This window comes from Cucumis sativus, chromosome 3 (assembly GCF_000004075.3).
Source record: "Cucumis sativus cultivar 9930 chromosome 3, Cucumber_9930_V3, whole genome shotgun sequence".
NCBI lineage: Eukaryota > Viridiplantae > Streptophyta > Magnoliopsida > Cucurbitales > Cucurbitaceae > Cucumis > Cucumis sativus.
Genome location: NC_026657.2, coordinates 5,110,632 through 5,127,002, shown reverse-complemented (window position 1 = coordinate 5,127,002; position 16,371 = coordinate 5,110,632). Strand labels below are relative to the sequence as shown.

The following is a 16,371-nucleotide window of genomic DNA, read 5'->3' as shown; positions in this document are numbered from 1 at the left end:
CAAACTTAAACACAAAAACTAATGGTTATCGAAAAAAGAAAAAAAAACGATTTAATTAGATTTTCTCCTGAGTATAATTAGATTTTCTTCAAACTTGAATAGAATTAAAATGGGCCGATATTGAAAGTGGTAATTGTGGGCTGAAAGCGCTTCATGGATTATGACAATGGAAACGACGACGTATGAGTGATTCATTAAATGAGAAAAACAAGAAAAAGAATGCGGTGAGCGTGGATCGAACACGCGACCTTCAGATCTTCAGTCTGACGCTCTCCCAACTGAGCTATCCCCGCTGTTGTTGAAACAAGGCTACCTTTTTCTTATTTAATTTTAAAATTATAGGAAAGAGAAAAGCAAAAGCTATTATGTCATTGACAAATACAAATATTCTCCCTTAAACCAAGGAAACATGCTTAATGAAGGATACTCGTGAAGGTCATACATGGACACATGGAAGCCAAAAGAAGCAGGAGAATATATCAAGATCATACAATAGGATCCTTTGTTAAAATTCTTCAATCATGCATTCACCATTGGAGCCAAGGAGAGTAAGAAAGTGTGATCAGCTCCTTGACATCAATTTGATTTTTCACTTTGTATTTAATTTTGTGTTGTACAGTGAAATAAGGAGTGAGAAATCTTCTATATTCCTCAATATGAACATTCACACTATCACTTTTAATCTATTATATTCTTTTCCTTCGTCATGAGTAGCTAAATCTTGCAATGGGTTAAGAAGAGATGAACTAACATTCTAGAAAAGTATAAATTTAATGAGTAAACTTAAGTTCTTTTAAGTTAAAAAAGAAGTTCAAGTTAATTGAAAGTTTGGTTCAAGTACAACAAGCTAACTACTCGAAAGAATAAGTTGCTAAGTTTTAGTTAAGTGAATATGTAAGTAAATCTTAGAAATAAGAGTAAGTTTGTTGTGTATAACGACATCATATACATCTAGAAACAAAGTATTTCATTGTCAAAAGATAGTTTGTCTTAATTAATAGTAGGACACTTTAATGTTATTTATGCTTGGTTTGGAAGGAACGTTGAAAAACTAATTTCTCAATCATATTCATCGCATATAATTCCTTACTCTATGTTTATTATACACTTGATTGCTCAACACTCTCACGGCATAATCTTGGAAAAAGATCATTCATGTCACTAAGGTAGGAGATTCATTAGTATAAATAATTGTTCATAAAATTTATTTGTCAAAAACACTAAATATAAGTTATTTTGATTGTTCGTCAAAAGCTCAACTTAAACATTATTCAATCATAAATAATGCTAAAATCGTTGCGTTCAACTCACCAAGAAATCTATTTTAAGTTTATACTTGAAATCGAATAGAAAATCTTGTAATACTCATAGTCTCATTGTTTGCATCTCATACTCTAAATCTCACCACGTTATATAGCTTATTGCACGCTAAACGGTGGTTTCCTTAATCTGCAATATTATCACGCACACAGGCTATAATTAACAACAATCTTCTTTTCTTCTTCAATATGTGCAAAAGAACATGTGAAATGTATAGAAAAAACTACAAAAGCACATAAAACTTATATAGTAATATTAAACAAGAATCAAAACTAAATGTATACAAAAATACACGTGCAAATGCACATGGTAATATGCTAGTTAGTTTAAAGTTCAAATCGATATAACTTCTATAATTAAACGTGTAAATTAATATTTTTCGTAAAAATTAACGTGGAACATTTTCAAATATAGAATATGAATAATAATATTTATAAGCTTGATCAAAATGAAAGATTATTAAATATTATTAAGGAAAAGGCATGAAAGATGGCAATAGCGTAATTTTGTGTGCTGAAACAGTTTGAAAAATGCAACGGTCAAAAAAGTTATTTATATATAGAGAGAGAGAGTGCGTAGTTAATTGAAAGATCTACACCGTCCATTCCCCGCTCTTGGTTAATAATAATATAACGAACATATGTTTTCATCAACCCAACTATTTATTCAATCAACCAAATCCAGGACGCCCTGAAAATGGAGGTATTTTGAAGCTTTCAAAAACCTCCAACACCATCGCTTTTGCCTTCCCACTTTCTTCATTTCCACAACATTTTATGCCTCCAAAAATGGTGCATCTCAACTCCAATCATTATTGGGCTTTCCTGGTATCTCTTCTCTTCTTCTTCTTCTTGTGATTTCATTTCTTATTCTCATCACTTTCTTTGATGTTTTTATTTTATTTATTTATTTTAGATGAAATGGGATTTTTGTTTGGTTTGGCGCTTCATCATTGATTATTCTCTTTTTCACCTTTTGGTTTAATTTTTAAATGTTATTTCTTGTTCTTTGTTTCTATTATTTTGTTTTCGTTTTCTTGTGGAGATCGGATTCATTGATTTTTCAATGTTTGATTTCTAGGTTTTAATGTTGACCTCTAGTTCCTTGAGTAAATGGTTAATATATATCATGTGATTAATTTTCTGTTCCTCAAATATTCTCATGCATCCATATCATGTTTCTCTACCTTTTAAATTGTGCTTGAAAATCGAGGGAGAAGGTAATGCATCATTTTCCTGGATATTGCTTCATTTTAATGATTCAGAATCTCAGATTGAGAATCAATATGTTTAGAAAAAGAGATGACGTTCATGACTGATGTTTAATGTTTATTTGTGTTCGTTTTGGTTTTTCACTTTTCTTTTGACGTACTTTTGGAATCTTAGCTACTTTTTGAAAAGGATAAATTGTTTGTTTTAGATTTTAAAATTTATCTATGTTTTGAACACTTATCTTGCTATTAGATTATAAAACTAAGGAAGAGTTTCTTCCTTATTTTTCAAAATTGATGCCATTAAACAGAAGCCTTATACAATGAGGCTTTTTTTGGTGTGTAATTTCTGATTGAGTCAGGAAGAAATTGAAGCACCCATGTGGGTTGATCTCTCCTTAGAAGGGAAGTCCTACAACCAGAACATGTAAGTGCTGATAAATTGGTCAAAGGTACATACAGATTGGTATATTTTCTTTTTAATAATTCATTGTACTAATTCCTCGTATGCGTTTACTTTGAATGCAGTGATGATAAATGGTTCTATACACACCATCAGTAAGCACCCATTTAGCTTCTCTGTTTATAGACTTGATGTTAAATACATAAATTCATGATTTTGTTCCTTGTGTTTTTCTTAAAATTACATATACACGTATCAGGGTCCACCAAAGTTCGTCTCATGACCTGAAATTAGTATTTGCTCAGCTTTATGATGAGAAAAAGACTTTGGATTTTGAATTAATAAAAGCGTCTTCTTCTCCAACCCTTCCTGACTCTGTCTCAAGATCAAGAGGGAAAGACTTTGACGGAAGGAAGTGCAAAGGCAACTGTCGAGGTTTTGCAATGAATAAGGAAGTTGTAGGTGAGAAGCTAATTTCAGGATCAACCACTAAATTGAACTCTAAATCAAGCTTTACAAACTCAAAAGGAATCTCGAGTTCAAAGTCAAGTTTGGTTCCTTATGCAAGCGGTTTTATTGAAAACGTAGTTGCAAATGTTTCAGTTATTGGTTCCAGTTCAGAGGGAAAGGAGTCAGTTGACAGCAGAACGAGCAGCACAATCGTATCCGGTATCGGCCACCAACAACAACATAAGCCAACGGAGGTAACAAGTCAATCATTGAGCAGTTCTAGTAAACTTTTGTTAGATATGAGGAGAAGTCTTAGGAAAAGCTGTGCCACCAGACAAGCATCTAGATTGGAAGTTAATAACTGTCGAAGACAGTCAAGTGGCCGTAACTCTAGCATATCCTCCTCTCTAAATCCTAGTTTTGGTTCTAAAAACATCACCAAAACATCAGAACATCACTTGAAAAACAGTCAATGCGTTGGAGGCTTATCCAGAATGACTCAAGCATCAATGAACAAGTCCAAAGTTTTGAGTGTTTTGTCAAGCACATTAAAAGTCCAACTGGAGGGTGTGAGTTCTAACTCAAGGAGGGTGGTTGGTAAACTAAATAATGCTAATCCTGAGGCTTCAAAACCAAAGGTGAGAAGCTGTTAGAATTTAAGATTGAGATATCTATATTGTAAAACTAATTTTATCAACTCAATTTGGTAACTCCTAATCAAACGCAAGGTTTTCTTGCAATCAATTTTGTGTCAGAGAAATGGTATTGAAAATTTTAATTTGTCAGTGTGCAAACTTAATGTCAGGGAAATGTACTTAATCTTGTTTGTTATTCAACCAGATACTTCGTCCTAAAGCTTCTCTACTACTGCAAAGAGACAATCAAAACAGTTGCTTAAATCTGAAGAAAAAGGAAGGTCTAGAAAGAACAGGAAGATGCAAAACAGTAGAAGCCGGAAAGGAGAATGCAGTGGGGAGAATTGCTGTGAGTCAGAAATGCAAAGGTAGAGTCATTCCTTCAACTTTTAGTATGGTCAAGGATCAGAAAAAGACACAACATAACGTACCACTAAGACTTGGCGGACGAAGTGTGTTTAGCTTGAAGGTAAAAAAGATAGTAGGTTTCAACTATTTTCAGATATTGAAATCCATACTTGCATGACTTTTTCTGGAATAAGTAGTAATTTGATTATAAGGGCATTTTCTGTTATTGTCAATTGCTGTATCAAATGGAAAGATTGCACTTGTTCATAAGATGGATTGAATTAATCCCAATCACAACATCTCTTTCATTAAGACAACAATTTGGATAATTTAGTGCTATTCAAATAGCACAATCATTTTAGTTTTGCTAGCATGTTAATGTCCAACATGTGTAGGATACTTGTTACTGCAACAAATATATTAGACATGCATAAAAATCTTGTTGTGTAGACTAAACAAACATAAAAATCTTGTTGTGTAGACTAAACAAACATATAATATAATAATAACTTTAGAATGTGAAATACACCAAACTAAGTTTTTCTAAACGTATAAATCTATCAACTCATTTACTTTCATTTTTTTAGTATAAAAGTGATGTATTTTTTTTCTGATTATTTTTTAAAATGTAAATTTTAATAAATGTGTCTTTTCCTTGTCTCATGTCCTATATTTTTAAATATGCCATGTCGCAATGTCTGTGTCATATCCATGTCTCGTAACTGTATCGGTGTCTTTTAGATATTAATAAGTAGATCAATTTGGATCAATTTTATTATCATCTCCATTTGATTAACCCTTTTATTCTTTTCACAGCAACAGGCTAAAATATGTCATCCAAGTGAAGGAAAGATTCTGGAAAATGGAAGCAAAAGGGTGTACTTCCGTTGAGTGAGCTGATGGAGTCTGTAAATATATATTGTGTAACTTCTCTCTACACATACAAAAGGTAAATGTATGTTCTTTGTGCAGAAATGTTATACCTTTTTCCTACTTTACCAGACACTAAAAGGAAGATCAATAATAGAGGGATATGAACGAATTTGGCAAAATGTTATTCCCTTCTTACTTCTGTTGATCTCTAGCATCCTTAAAAATTGGTATAGGATTAACAATTTAGGACCAACCAAAACCAAATTACACATGTAGTGGATGATGAGGTTGTTGATGATATCAGATAAAGGATCATACCGAACTATGAATTAAACAAGAGATGCTGATATCTTTCTCTATGGGACCGACCACATTGAGTCATTCATTGTTCTAGAAACTTGGGGTCCCTCTTTCAATTTTTTTTTTCCTATCAAGCAGGGTCAAGTCACAATGAAAATCTAAACGAGATCTAATCTAATTTTTTGTTTATTAAGAGGCTTATACTGAAAGTGACTACCGTAATAATGTGGTTAACATTTGTATGATTGTTAGATGTATGAGAGAAAAATTAGGAAGTGTATGATCTGTTTCTGTTTGTTCATATTTTTGATAAAGTAAAAGTTGTAGAAGATGTAGCCTAGGGATACAGATACAGAATCCACCCATTTGCCATTTGCTTGGTTGATCATAGAACTTCTAAAAATGTGCAATGTTTGCCGATCTAATTCTTAACCAATATACTCAAGAAAACTCAATATACATCTTCAAATGCGTTGGTTAATTTCTTAAACAACCTTTTCTTCTTCTTCTTCTTCTTTTTTTTTTTTTTTTGAAGAAATTTCTTATACATTCTAGATGCTCAACAAATTGGGTTCAAATAATATTAATTGAACTACCGCATTGAGCAAGTTAGTCAAGCTAAGTTGATTAATAACCTGGAAAACTGAGTTACTATCAACTTGTTCTTCAAATCAATAAATCAATGCAATAATGCTTGTGAAAGAGTTATTGTAAACAATAACCTAAAATCCACACCCAAGTGAGTTTTAACATGATGCCCTTGGATTAATGAGATACGAAGAGGTTCCACACTAGCATCCAATGAATCAATGAGAGATGAGCAAATAACTCATTAATTCAAAGCATGAAATTGAAGTATATATTCATTCAAGAACAGTACAAAATCAATTCAAAGCATGAAATTGAAGTATATATTCATTCAAGAACAGTACAAAATCAACAAGTACTCACTAATAATGAAAACTAAAAACCAAGTCTCAAGCCAAATATACAATATAGGTTTAATTTCAATCCTATCCTGAGTTAGAAAACTTACCTTAGCCACTCATAATGTGTTAAGATGAGCCTTAATGTTGAGTAAATGCAAGATACAATAGAAAACAAATTAAATGTTAGGAATGAAAATACACAGAGATATGGTAATTAATAGATAACATTTTTTTAAAGAACAATTAGACAATGGAAAGTATTAAAGTACATCAAAGACTAAAATAGTATTTGATGAACTCCATGTTTTATTGAGTTATATGGCCATGTATCATCAAAGTGGTAACGGAAGTGAGAAGTAGGCATTGTGATGACCATTTATAATAGTGTTTGTATAGAAAGAGAAGGAAGAGGAAGAATGTGGAGTATTTTGGTTTGGGAATAGATGAGTATGAAACAAATGGGGTTTTGATGCATTATGATATACATTGTTGTGATCAATGAAAACAAAAGAAGGAAACTTCAAAGAACCTGTGTTGTTTAACTTGTAACACAAAATGAGCCAAAGCCAATAACATCTGTCACTTTCCCCCTACCTTACTTATCCCTTTCTCCCCCCCACCCCTCTCCCCCTCATAATATTGAATTATATTGCCCTTCATCTTCTTTTTTCTTTTTTGTAAACTTCTTAATAAAGTCATATGGATTATTCCATTATTCAAATCCATTTGAATTTACTTGCCATGTTTTTTTTACAAACAATAAATAATAAATGTTAAAAATTTTATTCTCACTCAAAATTTCAACGTTCATCCCTATATTTTGTAAATAAAATAACTTATTTTATTATTTAATATAAACTCGTTCATTGTTTTATGCAGTAGGAATGCATTTATAAGTTGAGTTTAATAAGATAGGATTTTAAAAATGGATTACTATTGACAATGTTTGTTTAAATCTTCTCATCTCATTTGTAACATTTAAAAGTTGAGAATTAAATCAAATAGAAAATTATATCATTAATTCTTGATCTATTTTGTTTTTCTTTTAAATTTGTTGAGAAGATGGGGAGTCCTTTTGGATGATTTTATTGTACTTTTTTTTGTCTCCAAACAGTATTGTGGTGGTGAAGAAGAGATAAAAGGTAGGGAATTGTTATATAATTAAAATAATATAAGATTTTTAGGGAAAATAATGTATCAAATTTTGTTGTTTATTTTCAATTATTGAGATGAAAAAAGACAAATTAGAGAGTATAATTTTGAGTACCTTCAGAAACAGTTAGGTGTTGTTTGTCCACACTCATCTTTATTCAAAATTCAAATACTTAAACTAATAATCTTAATTTATCACGTTGCCACAACCTGTTTTTTCTTTTTTTAAAAAAAGAATTTATTTATTCATTTTTATTTTCTTTTGTAATATTACTATCTTGAATTAAGAAAAAAAAAAAAAAAAAGAAGAAGAAGAGGAGAATATCCTTTTATTCCTTCCTATGCTTCCTATGCTTCCTATGCTTCCCATCCCCCATCTCATCTCATCACATATTATTCCGCACTTAATTGCATTGCCGATGATATCATTAGGACCTTTGTTTTATTGATTTATTCTACTACTGAATTTGATCAATAGGCCTTAAAATGTTTTATTATTTTGTGGATTAAAAATTCTTCAAAACAAAAAGTAGAAGGAATTATGTGTATCAATTTTGATTTTCTTTTTCTAAAAAACAATATTCACAATCCAAATATATAGTTTAATTGATCATTGATTTACGGTGTTTCTTTAGATTGAAAGAAAAAGGTTTTTTACAAATTCTATTTTATTTCAACTCTTTGTCCTAAAAGGTTTCTAAAATAAACTTTTAAAGTGTTGTAAAAAAGTTATTATTAAACCTTTCAAATTTTCTTCTACAGAATTTCTCTTGTATTAATTAATGTGGGGCATTCTTTTTTGTACTACTCATCCATTTCTTGTTCGTGTAGTATAAAATATAATTGTCCTTGCACTTGGCTTGTGTCTCACTCAAAGTTTACTGTTTATCTCGTCAAGTAGATAAAACGTTTAGTGGTCAGAACGCAAAGCTAGAAAAACAACAAATAGTTAATAAATGGTTGAATCGCGGATCACACTCTCTTTAAGTCGTTTTGCGGCTCTGCTTCTTTGTGCAAATAAAGTTATTGCATCGTCATCCCCAAGATAAAAAAACCTTTGTTTTTCAATTGATTTTGCATATAAATCAATCGGAATCTCAGCACTCAGATAAACGCTCAAAATTGCTTGATAAACTCAAAGAAGAAGTTTGAAAGAAATTTTTTCTAGCTTATGAAAATTTGTCGCGTATATATAATGAAAGAATGAAAAAAGTGTATATATAGTGTGAGAGAATTATCAATAGACGGTTGGAAATTAATTTTTGGAAAATTAATTTTGTAACAATTTTATTTATGGAGAGATTAGGTTGACTTATTAAATACAAAACGATAATAAAACGTTTGACTCTTTTAAATATGTAATAAAGATCATGACATCAATATATCTCATCATGCTCGACCATCTCTCCTAGAATGTCAATATATACGATGAGACGATGTTCTAACCTTTCGCGTAGCTCATGTTATCGCATAGTCATGATCAATATTACATAGTTGAAAACTTGCTAAAACATGAAAGACTATCAAGTTTTCATTCGCATCGAATTTGAAACATAGCTTAGTCTTCTCGCATCCCATAAAGAATTGGCGTTTAAAACATAGTTATATCACACTGTTTGGTCTTATTAGGTAAAGAATTTTCCATTCAACAATTCTCCACTTAAATTTTTTTTACTATAGGCAATTTACTCACTTTTTATCTTTTATTATTATTATTAGTTCCATTATGAAAATCAAATCATTGACCTTATTTTTAGTATAGATTCTAATTAAGTGTTGTTTTAGTATAGGTCATTCATTGAACTTCCTTTTAGTATCACAATTGAGGAAAGGGCATTTCAACAATAGAGTGGGTGGTTACTAATACACTTAGATGCTAAATGGTCAGTGATTTTAATAATAAATTAAGTAGGGTTGGTAGGGGTGTGATTTAAAGAATTTTTCTTTAATTCCATGCTCTTTCTTGGAAGTTTGGAGATTTTAGAGATTTCAATAAAGTTGGTTGTTGTGATGACAGTAAAGAGTGATTTTAAAAGCTAAGATGAATTCATTTGGAATCATATTTTTAGTTAAAAACTTTGATAGCCATAATGTTGGAGTTGGTTTAGGGCGCTAATAAAGGGTAATAAAGAAGGACAATTTCTCCCCACGTTCAGATTTAGAGAAAAGAAAAGAAGAATAAAATCAGAATTGAATTAGAGGAAAGGTTAAAAGTGTTATTAACAAAAAGGAAACGTATTGATTGGAATGTTAGTAGTTGTAGCCAAATATATTAAGAAAACTGAACCGACTTGCACCCGTTCTATAAATCAAACAAAAGATGGGGAAGGTGTTTTTGGAGGTTGTGAAATAGAGAAGGATAAATTTGTAAATTAAGAACTAATATTGTCGTTATTGATGAAATCTCTGTTGGGGTTGGGGTTCCCCTTTTGCATTTATATTATTCCTCAATCCTCCACCTCTCTTAATAATTCCTTTTTTGTCACTTCTATCTTTAACACTCCAAAACTCACATTCTCACATCCAACAAAACAACAATATAACACCTCACTACCCTCCTCCATAACTCTCCCTTCATCCATGGCCACCACCTCCCTAACATCCGATGACGAAGAGCTAGACCACCAAGAATCAGAAGAAGAAGAACACTCCAACGCTGCGTTTTGTCAGAGCTTATACGGAGTTGCTTCAGTTCTCGACCCAACATCCAAATGGGTTCGAGAATGGAATTGGGTCTTCCTCCTCGTCTGTGCAGCGGGCCTGTTCGTCGACCCTTTGTTTCTCTACACGCTATCCATAAGCGAGTCGTGGATGTGCGTTTTTATTGACGGGTGGTTGGCCATCACCGTGACCGTCCTCCGCTGCATGGGCGATGCTTTGCACCTTTGGAATATGTGGCTTCAGCTCAAGACTGCTACAAAGTCATCCTTTGCTGGTAGCGGGGAGGGTGATGGGAGGGGTGAAAATAGACGGCTTTGCGATAGTAGCCCACGCGCCGTCGCTCTCCGGTATTTGAAGTCCAAGAAAGGCTTCTTTTTTGATCTCTTTGTCATTCTTCCTTTTCCTCAGGTATATTGTTTTTACCTAAACCCAATACCCACATGCATGAAATTATGCATATTATATATATTCTTCTTTTCATTCTATAAAATTTCTATTTTAATAACTCGATCCATTCACAAACTGAAACAGTAGAGTTGTTTAGTTTTTATAAATCAAAATTAATGCGTTTTTTCTTTAACACTCCCCCTAACCCAACAAATATTTTCAAATCTGTTAGTTGGATTTGTATCCTTTTAGTTCTTATACTAACATATAGAGGGAAAGGGAGTTTTGGAGTAACCAGTGAAATTATTTAATTAGAAAGTTAATAAGTCATATAATTAGTGTTTTTTTAGTCTTTGATCTACATAGAAGATGGAAATCTCCATCTCCAACTTCTACTTCAATTCTTTGGTAAAAAAATTACATGTCCAAAAGCATGGATCAATATCTATTTTAAGCAATACTTAGAAGATGCATATTGAGTACATTCATCTTTATACATTTCAAGCTTATGACATGTATTAAAAAAATTAAAATATTTTGAAAAAAGTAAGATGAATTTGCCATCGGAACAATTTAGTAAAACGAGAAATTGTGAAAAATAGTGAATTTGATAAAATATTTACTAACATATAGTAGAATTTCATATTCTTTCATTAATAGACATTGGTAGACCCTTATATCCTTCAATAAGTGACATTGATAGACATTATCAATTTGTTATTGATCAAATTTAAAATTTTGCTATAATTTGTAAATATTTTAATTAATTTTGTTATTTTAAAAAATGTCCCAACCAAAATCATACAAGAGAAAAGCACCCATGTACTTTTCTATTGAAATTTGTTTTTACTTCCCATAGTTACCTTAACATGAATTTTATCATCCTTGAAAAAAATTTGAAAATTTATTAAATTTCCAAAACTTTCATGTAAAAAATTGAAAACAATTAGTTAAAAAAAAAAAGAGAAAACAAAAAACAGTTAAATTTTTAGAAAAAATTGAAATGGCTAAAAATAAAGAATAATGGAACAATTATGAATAATATCTATGCCCTCCTTTGTCAGAAAATGTTCTTCACACATCTTTCCTCGTTTTTTATTTCTTCAAAAAAGATTAAACTTCTAATAACTAAACCCAACAAATAATTCTGAAAAAATAAAAAGAATGAAAACAAAATTTTCAAAATTATACAATATAATTTTTTTTCTAAATATAATTGTGATTTAACATAAAGTGTCATATAATTATGAAATACATTATTGGAACAAAAAAAAAAAAAGTTTAAAATTTTATTTTAGGGGAGTAAACGAATCAATAATAGAATGTGATGTTTGGGAAACTGTTGAGTGTTTGGCAGAAGAACATGTGAAATTTGGATGTCTTTTTGTGTAGCGTAGGAGGACAATTATGAATTCCCCCTTTCCGTTTTCTAATTTCTCAACATCTCTTGTTTTTTATTTCTTTTTAGTTCCTCATTCTGATTCTGATTTTGATTTTGATTCGGGAATATATTGGGATTCGATCTATTTTCGTTTTCTATGTGATTCCCATACTGTTAAATATGTGAGGAAATAAAAAAACTGTTATAATCCTAACTTGGAAAAGTGTTAATTTTGAAAATATAATAAGAAAACAATTATTCTTCAAAATCTGATGTTTTATTGAAATGATTTGGATGTTGTTTGCAGGTTGTATTATGGATAGTAATTCCTAGAATAATGAAAGAAGGATTAGTGACATCGGTGATGACAGTCTTATTGATAGTTTTTTTGTTTCAATATTTACCAAAATTGTACCATTCTGTTTGCTTACTACGACGTCTCCAAAACCTTTCTGGTTACATCTTTGGCACTGTTTGGTGGGGCATTGCTCTCAATCTCATTGCTTACTTTGTTGCTGCCCATGTAAGTTTTGCTTCTAGTTCAACTTCATCCCCAACCCCCACCCTTCTTTTTTCTTTATTCCCTACAATTAATTGTATCTGAACTTCCATTTCAACCTAACAACACTACTATCTCTTACAACTTTCTAAAAAGATTTCCCTATTTGTAATACGATACCACAAACGTAATTGTGTAAAGAATATTTTAGAAAGTCATTTATAACTACTAGATATTGTGTATAGGGCTATCATTTGTGTATAAATATGAGTGTTAGTTTGAGATTTGAATCAACATCACAAAATTAAAGAACTAGATTAGATTGAAGTGATCAACAACAATACAAGTAGCTTGAGCAAAAAGTTTCTTTCCAACACGAACCATCCCTATTTAAGCTAGTTTCATGATTCTAGGATGCTGATTTTAATTACATTAAATTTAAAAGATTTAGCAAAATATTAGAAGTGCAGTACTTATCTAACGTTATGTTTTTTATTTCAAATTGTTCCAATTAGAATAAACTCTTTAAAGCTTGACTGTGTTAACTTTAATTAAATTTTCTTTTTATATTCTCTACTTTAAAAACTGAAAAAACGTGAGATGGCGAAGTTATAAAAATGCTTTAAGAAAGTTTTCTTGTTTCAATCTGAGATTAGGAAAAATATTGTAATAATCTTTTACCCTAGCAGAAATTTTCTAACACATAATTCTTTCTCAAGTTTGGAGTTTTTTCTCACATTGATTATTAATTCTTATGTTTTTAGTTTTATTGTCTATCTTTAAATTTCCCTGTTATTTCTGTTGCTTATTTTCCTGCAAAACCATAAGCACGTGTGTGTTTTGGAATCAAAATATGAAATTTTCATTTGCAAAAGCAACACAATAGCTTTGGAAAAGTGTATATAATGTATATACACGAATGAAGGCTGCAGGTGCATGTTGGTATCTATTAGGGGTACAAAGAGCAGCAAAATGTCTAAAAGAGCAATGTAGATCAGCAACAACCAACAGCTGTGGGCTGAGGTTGTTATCATGCAAAGACCCAATCTTCTATGGACCAAACAATATGAGAATGGGAAGAGATGGAGGAAGGTTTGATTGGGCAAACAATAGGCTATCAAAATTCATGTGTTTAGATACTGCTGATAACTTTGATTATGGAGCTTATAAATGGACTGTTCAACTTGTTGTCAATCAAAGTCGGTTGGAGAAAATCCTTTTCCCCATCTTTTGGGGCCTCATGACTCTTAGGTATCTAATTCCGCCGTTTCCATTTTCTTTTAGATATATATTGCATATTTATCTTCATGCATCAACTTCGATTACATAAGCTTATACAGAAGAAAATTTATTTTAAAATATCTGACATTTAAAAACAAACGTTTAATTTTATTTTAAACAATGGGGTTTATATAATTTTATATTTTAATTTTGTGGAATTGGATGTGTGTGAGGAGACAGTACCTTTGGGAATTTGGAAAGCACAACTGAATGGCTGGAAGTAGTGTTCAATATCATTGTTCTCACCAGTGGACTCTTATTGGTCACCATGTTGATTGGAAATATCAAGGTACCCTTTTTTGTCTTTTCTTTTTTTGTAATTAAATGTTTTAGCTTTTAATATTCAGGTTCAGTTTTAACAATTGGAAATAAATCTTTTGTTACTTTTAATTTTTAATTTTTTGTGTTTTAGAAGTCAGCTGGTTCTTAGTTTCTGTTGAATTTAAAAAGAAAAAAACCCAATGAAAATGAAGCCAATTTGGTAGTATTTATGTGTTTACGAAGGTGTTTCTACATGCAACAACGTCAAAAAAACAAGGAATGCAGCTGAAGATGAGGAACCTAGAGTGGTGGATGAGGAAGCGAAGGCTGCCACAAGGGTTTCGGCAGCGTGTTCGGAACTATGAACGCCAACGGTGGGCGGCGATGCGGGGTGTGGACGAGTGCGAGATGATAAAAAACCTACCGGAAGGGCTTAGACGAGACATAAAGTATCACCTTTGCTTGGATCTAGTCAGGCAGGTGCCATTGTTTCAACATATGGATGATCTTGTTCTTGAGAACATTTGTGATCGTGTCAAGTCCCTCATCTTCACTAAGGGCGAAACCGTGAGTTTCAACTGAAACCCTAATTTTTCTTCTTTTTTTTGGTTTTATTATTCACTTCTAAAAGTGTTTCTAAAAATCCAAAATTCAAAAGGGTAGTTTTTTTTAAAAAAAAAATTTGTTAAGAATTTAAAGGGAAGTTGATTAAAAAATGAGAGTGTTGTTAATGTTAGTTGAAAATTGTGTAATGTGGATGTTTAGATAACAAGAGAAGGAGATCCAGTACAAAGAATGCTATTCGTAGTGCGAGGGCATCTCCAAAGCAGCCAAGTCCTACGCGACGGCGTAAAAAGCTGCTGCATGTTGGGCCCCGGCAACTTCAGCGGCGACGAGCTTCTATCCTGGTGCCTCCGCCGCCCTTTCATAGAGCGCCTTCCACCCTCCTCCTTTACTCTCGTGACACTGGAGACCACTGAAGCCTTCAGCTTGGAGGCCGAGGATGTCAAGTATGTAACCCAGCACTTCCGCTACACCTTTGTCAATGACAAGGTCAAGCGCAGTGCCCGCTACTACTCCCCAGGCTGGCGCACTTGGGCTGCTGTTGCCATCCAGCTAGCCTGGCGCCGATATCGCCATCGTCTCACACTCACGTCCTTGTCCTTTATTCGGCCCCGCCGCCCACTCTCACGGTGCTCTTCCTTGGGGGAGGATCGCCTCCGCCTCTATACGGCGTTGCTTACTTCTCCAAAGCCCAACCACGACCACTTTGATTTTTGAATCAACATATCTTATCTTTGGCATTTTCTTGCCTTTCAATTGGATTTTCTTTTTCGTTTGTTTTTTTATTTTTTTTATTTTATTTGTTGTTATATTATATATATTATTGTGTTCTGATTACAAATTGAAAGAAAAAAGATTTTTTTTCTATAGAAAGTGAGTTTACTATCTTTTTTTTTTATTTTGAAAAATAAAATATATGATCCAAATAGATCAAAATCGTGTTAGTTACTTATGATCATCTTCTCAAATATTATTCTCTCTAATGTTTAACGAATTTTTAAAGATAAATTAATTATTTTGTACTTCAGTCTATGATGCATATCTTTTAGGTCTGGATTCTATAAATAACTGTCAAATACTTTAACTATGAGAATCTTTATAAAGGATCAGCAATGTTGTGCTTGGATACTATCTTAGTGATAGTGATGCCTCCTTATAGCACAATTTTATTTCTCTGGTGAAGGGTGAGTTGTTCATGATGAAATGGAAGACCTCCTTCCCTTTTATAGAGGGTCTTTGGTGGTCCGTAATAGAATGAGTTAGTAATGTAATTTAATCCCAATTCCATGTTTGGAGTGTGTGTGTATTATTAGGTTCGACTTGTTTTACAAAACTAATTTTCATTCCAACAGTTTTCAATCCAAATACTGTTTCACGCTTCACAGTTCTCATTTCCATTTTATTTTCAATTACTCACATTTTTCAACACTATCCTAGTGGATGAGGAAGAGAGAAAGAGAGTTAGTAAGAAATTTTAAGTGAGAGTGAGCAGTGTTCCCTCTAAAAGTGTCCATCATTTGTAAATTGTCTCAATAAAACTTTCTTTCTTCCAAGTGAGTGTCTCTTTAGTTAGTGCCAATTTTTTCAACAAAAAGAAAATAGAAAGAGAAAAAAAAACTTATCTAAAATGTTGAACTCAAAGAGAATGATGGTGCGGGGACGATGGAGCTATAGATCGTTGAACCATTGAGGAAACGGGAAGATCGGTGTAGAGGGA

General features: G+C 32.0%; 2 protein-coding genes and 1 non-coding gene across 5 annotated transcripts; 2 read left to right on the top strand and 1 right to left on the bottom strand.

The window, feature by feature from the left end:
• Positions 1 to 220: 220 nt before the first annotated feature.
• On the bottom strand, positions 221 to 293 carry TRNAF-GAA. The gene has a single exon. It is a non-coding gene; the product is annotated as a tRNA-Phe (tRNA).
• Positions 294 to 1,926: 1,633 nt separating this feature from the next.
• Positions 1,927 to 5,588, top strand: LOC101210465. 3 transcript variants are annotated; one of them, XM_031881758.1, is made up of 7 exons: positions 1,927 to 2,147; positions 2,893 to 2,957; positions 3,059 to 3,088; positions 3,193 to 3,395; positions 3,537 to 4,021; positions 4,224 to 4,386; positions 5,189 to 5,588. In XM_031881758.1, exons 1-7 carry the CDS (start codon positions 2,097 to 2,099, stop codon positions 5,191 to 5,193), a joined length of 1,002 nt encoding a protein of 333 aa, XP_031737618.1. In that variant the 5' UTR covers positions 1,927 to 2,096; the 3' UTR covers positions 5,194 to 5,588. The 3 variants fall into 3 exon arrangements, with proteins under 3 accessions (XP_031737618.1, XP_031737617.1, XP_011650557.1); XM_031881757.1 differs by having other exon boundaries at positions 1,929 to 2,147; positions 5,183 to 5,588; XM_011652255.2 differs by having other exon boundaries at positions 1,932 to 2,147; positions 4,224 to 4,487; positions 5,183 to 5,588.
• Positions 5,589 to 10,080: 4,492 nt separating this feature from the next.
• Positions 10,081 to 15,521, top strand: LOC101207531 (cyclic nucleotide-gated ion channel 4). The gene is made up of 6 exons (XM_004149249.3): positions 10,081 to 10,689; positions 12,357 to 12,572; positions 13,474 to 13,799; positions 14,010 to 14,118; positions 14,334 to 14,657; positions 14,856 to 15,521. The coding sequence occupies exons 1-6, from the start codon at positions 10,201 to 10,203 to the stop codon at positions 15,369 to 15,371; spliced, it is 1,980 nt and encodes a 659-aa protein (XP_004149297.1). The 5' UTR covers positions 10,081 to 10,200; the 3' UTR covers positions 15,372 to 15,521.
• Positions 15,522 to 16,371: the final 850 nt, after the last annotated feature.

Bases quoted from the DNA above. Each gene is read 5' to 3' on its own strand.
- LOC101210465 (XM_011652255.2), top strand. From the start codon at position 2,097: ATGCCTCCAAAAATGGTGCATCTCAACTCCAATCATTATTGGGCTTTC. The intron at 2,148-2,892 runs GTATCTCTTCTC...TGATTGAGTCAG, and splicing joins ATCATTATTGGGCTTTCCTG to GAAGAAATTGAAGCACCCAT. The intron at 3,089-3,192 runs GTAAGCACCCAT...TACACGTATCAG, and splicing joins TGGTTCTATACACACCATCA to GGTCCACCAAAGTTCGTCTC.
- LOC101207531 (XM_004149249.3), top strand. From the start codon at position 10,201: ATGGCCACCACCTCCCTAACATCCGATGACGAAGAGCTAGACCACCAA. The intron at 13,800-14,009 runs GTATCTAATTCC...GTGAGGAGACAG, and splicing joins TGGGGCCTCATGACTCTTAG to TACCTTTGGGAATTTGGAAA. The intron at 14,119-14,333 runs GTACCCTTTTTT...GTGTTTACGAAG, and splicing joins TGTTGATTGGAAATATCAAG to GTGTTTCTACATGCAACAAC.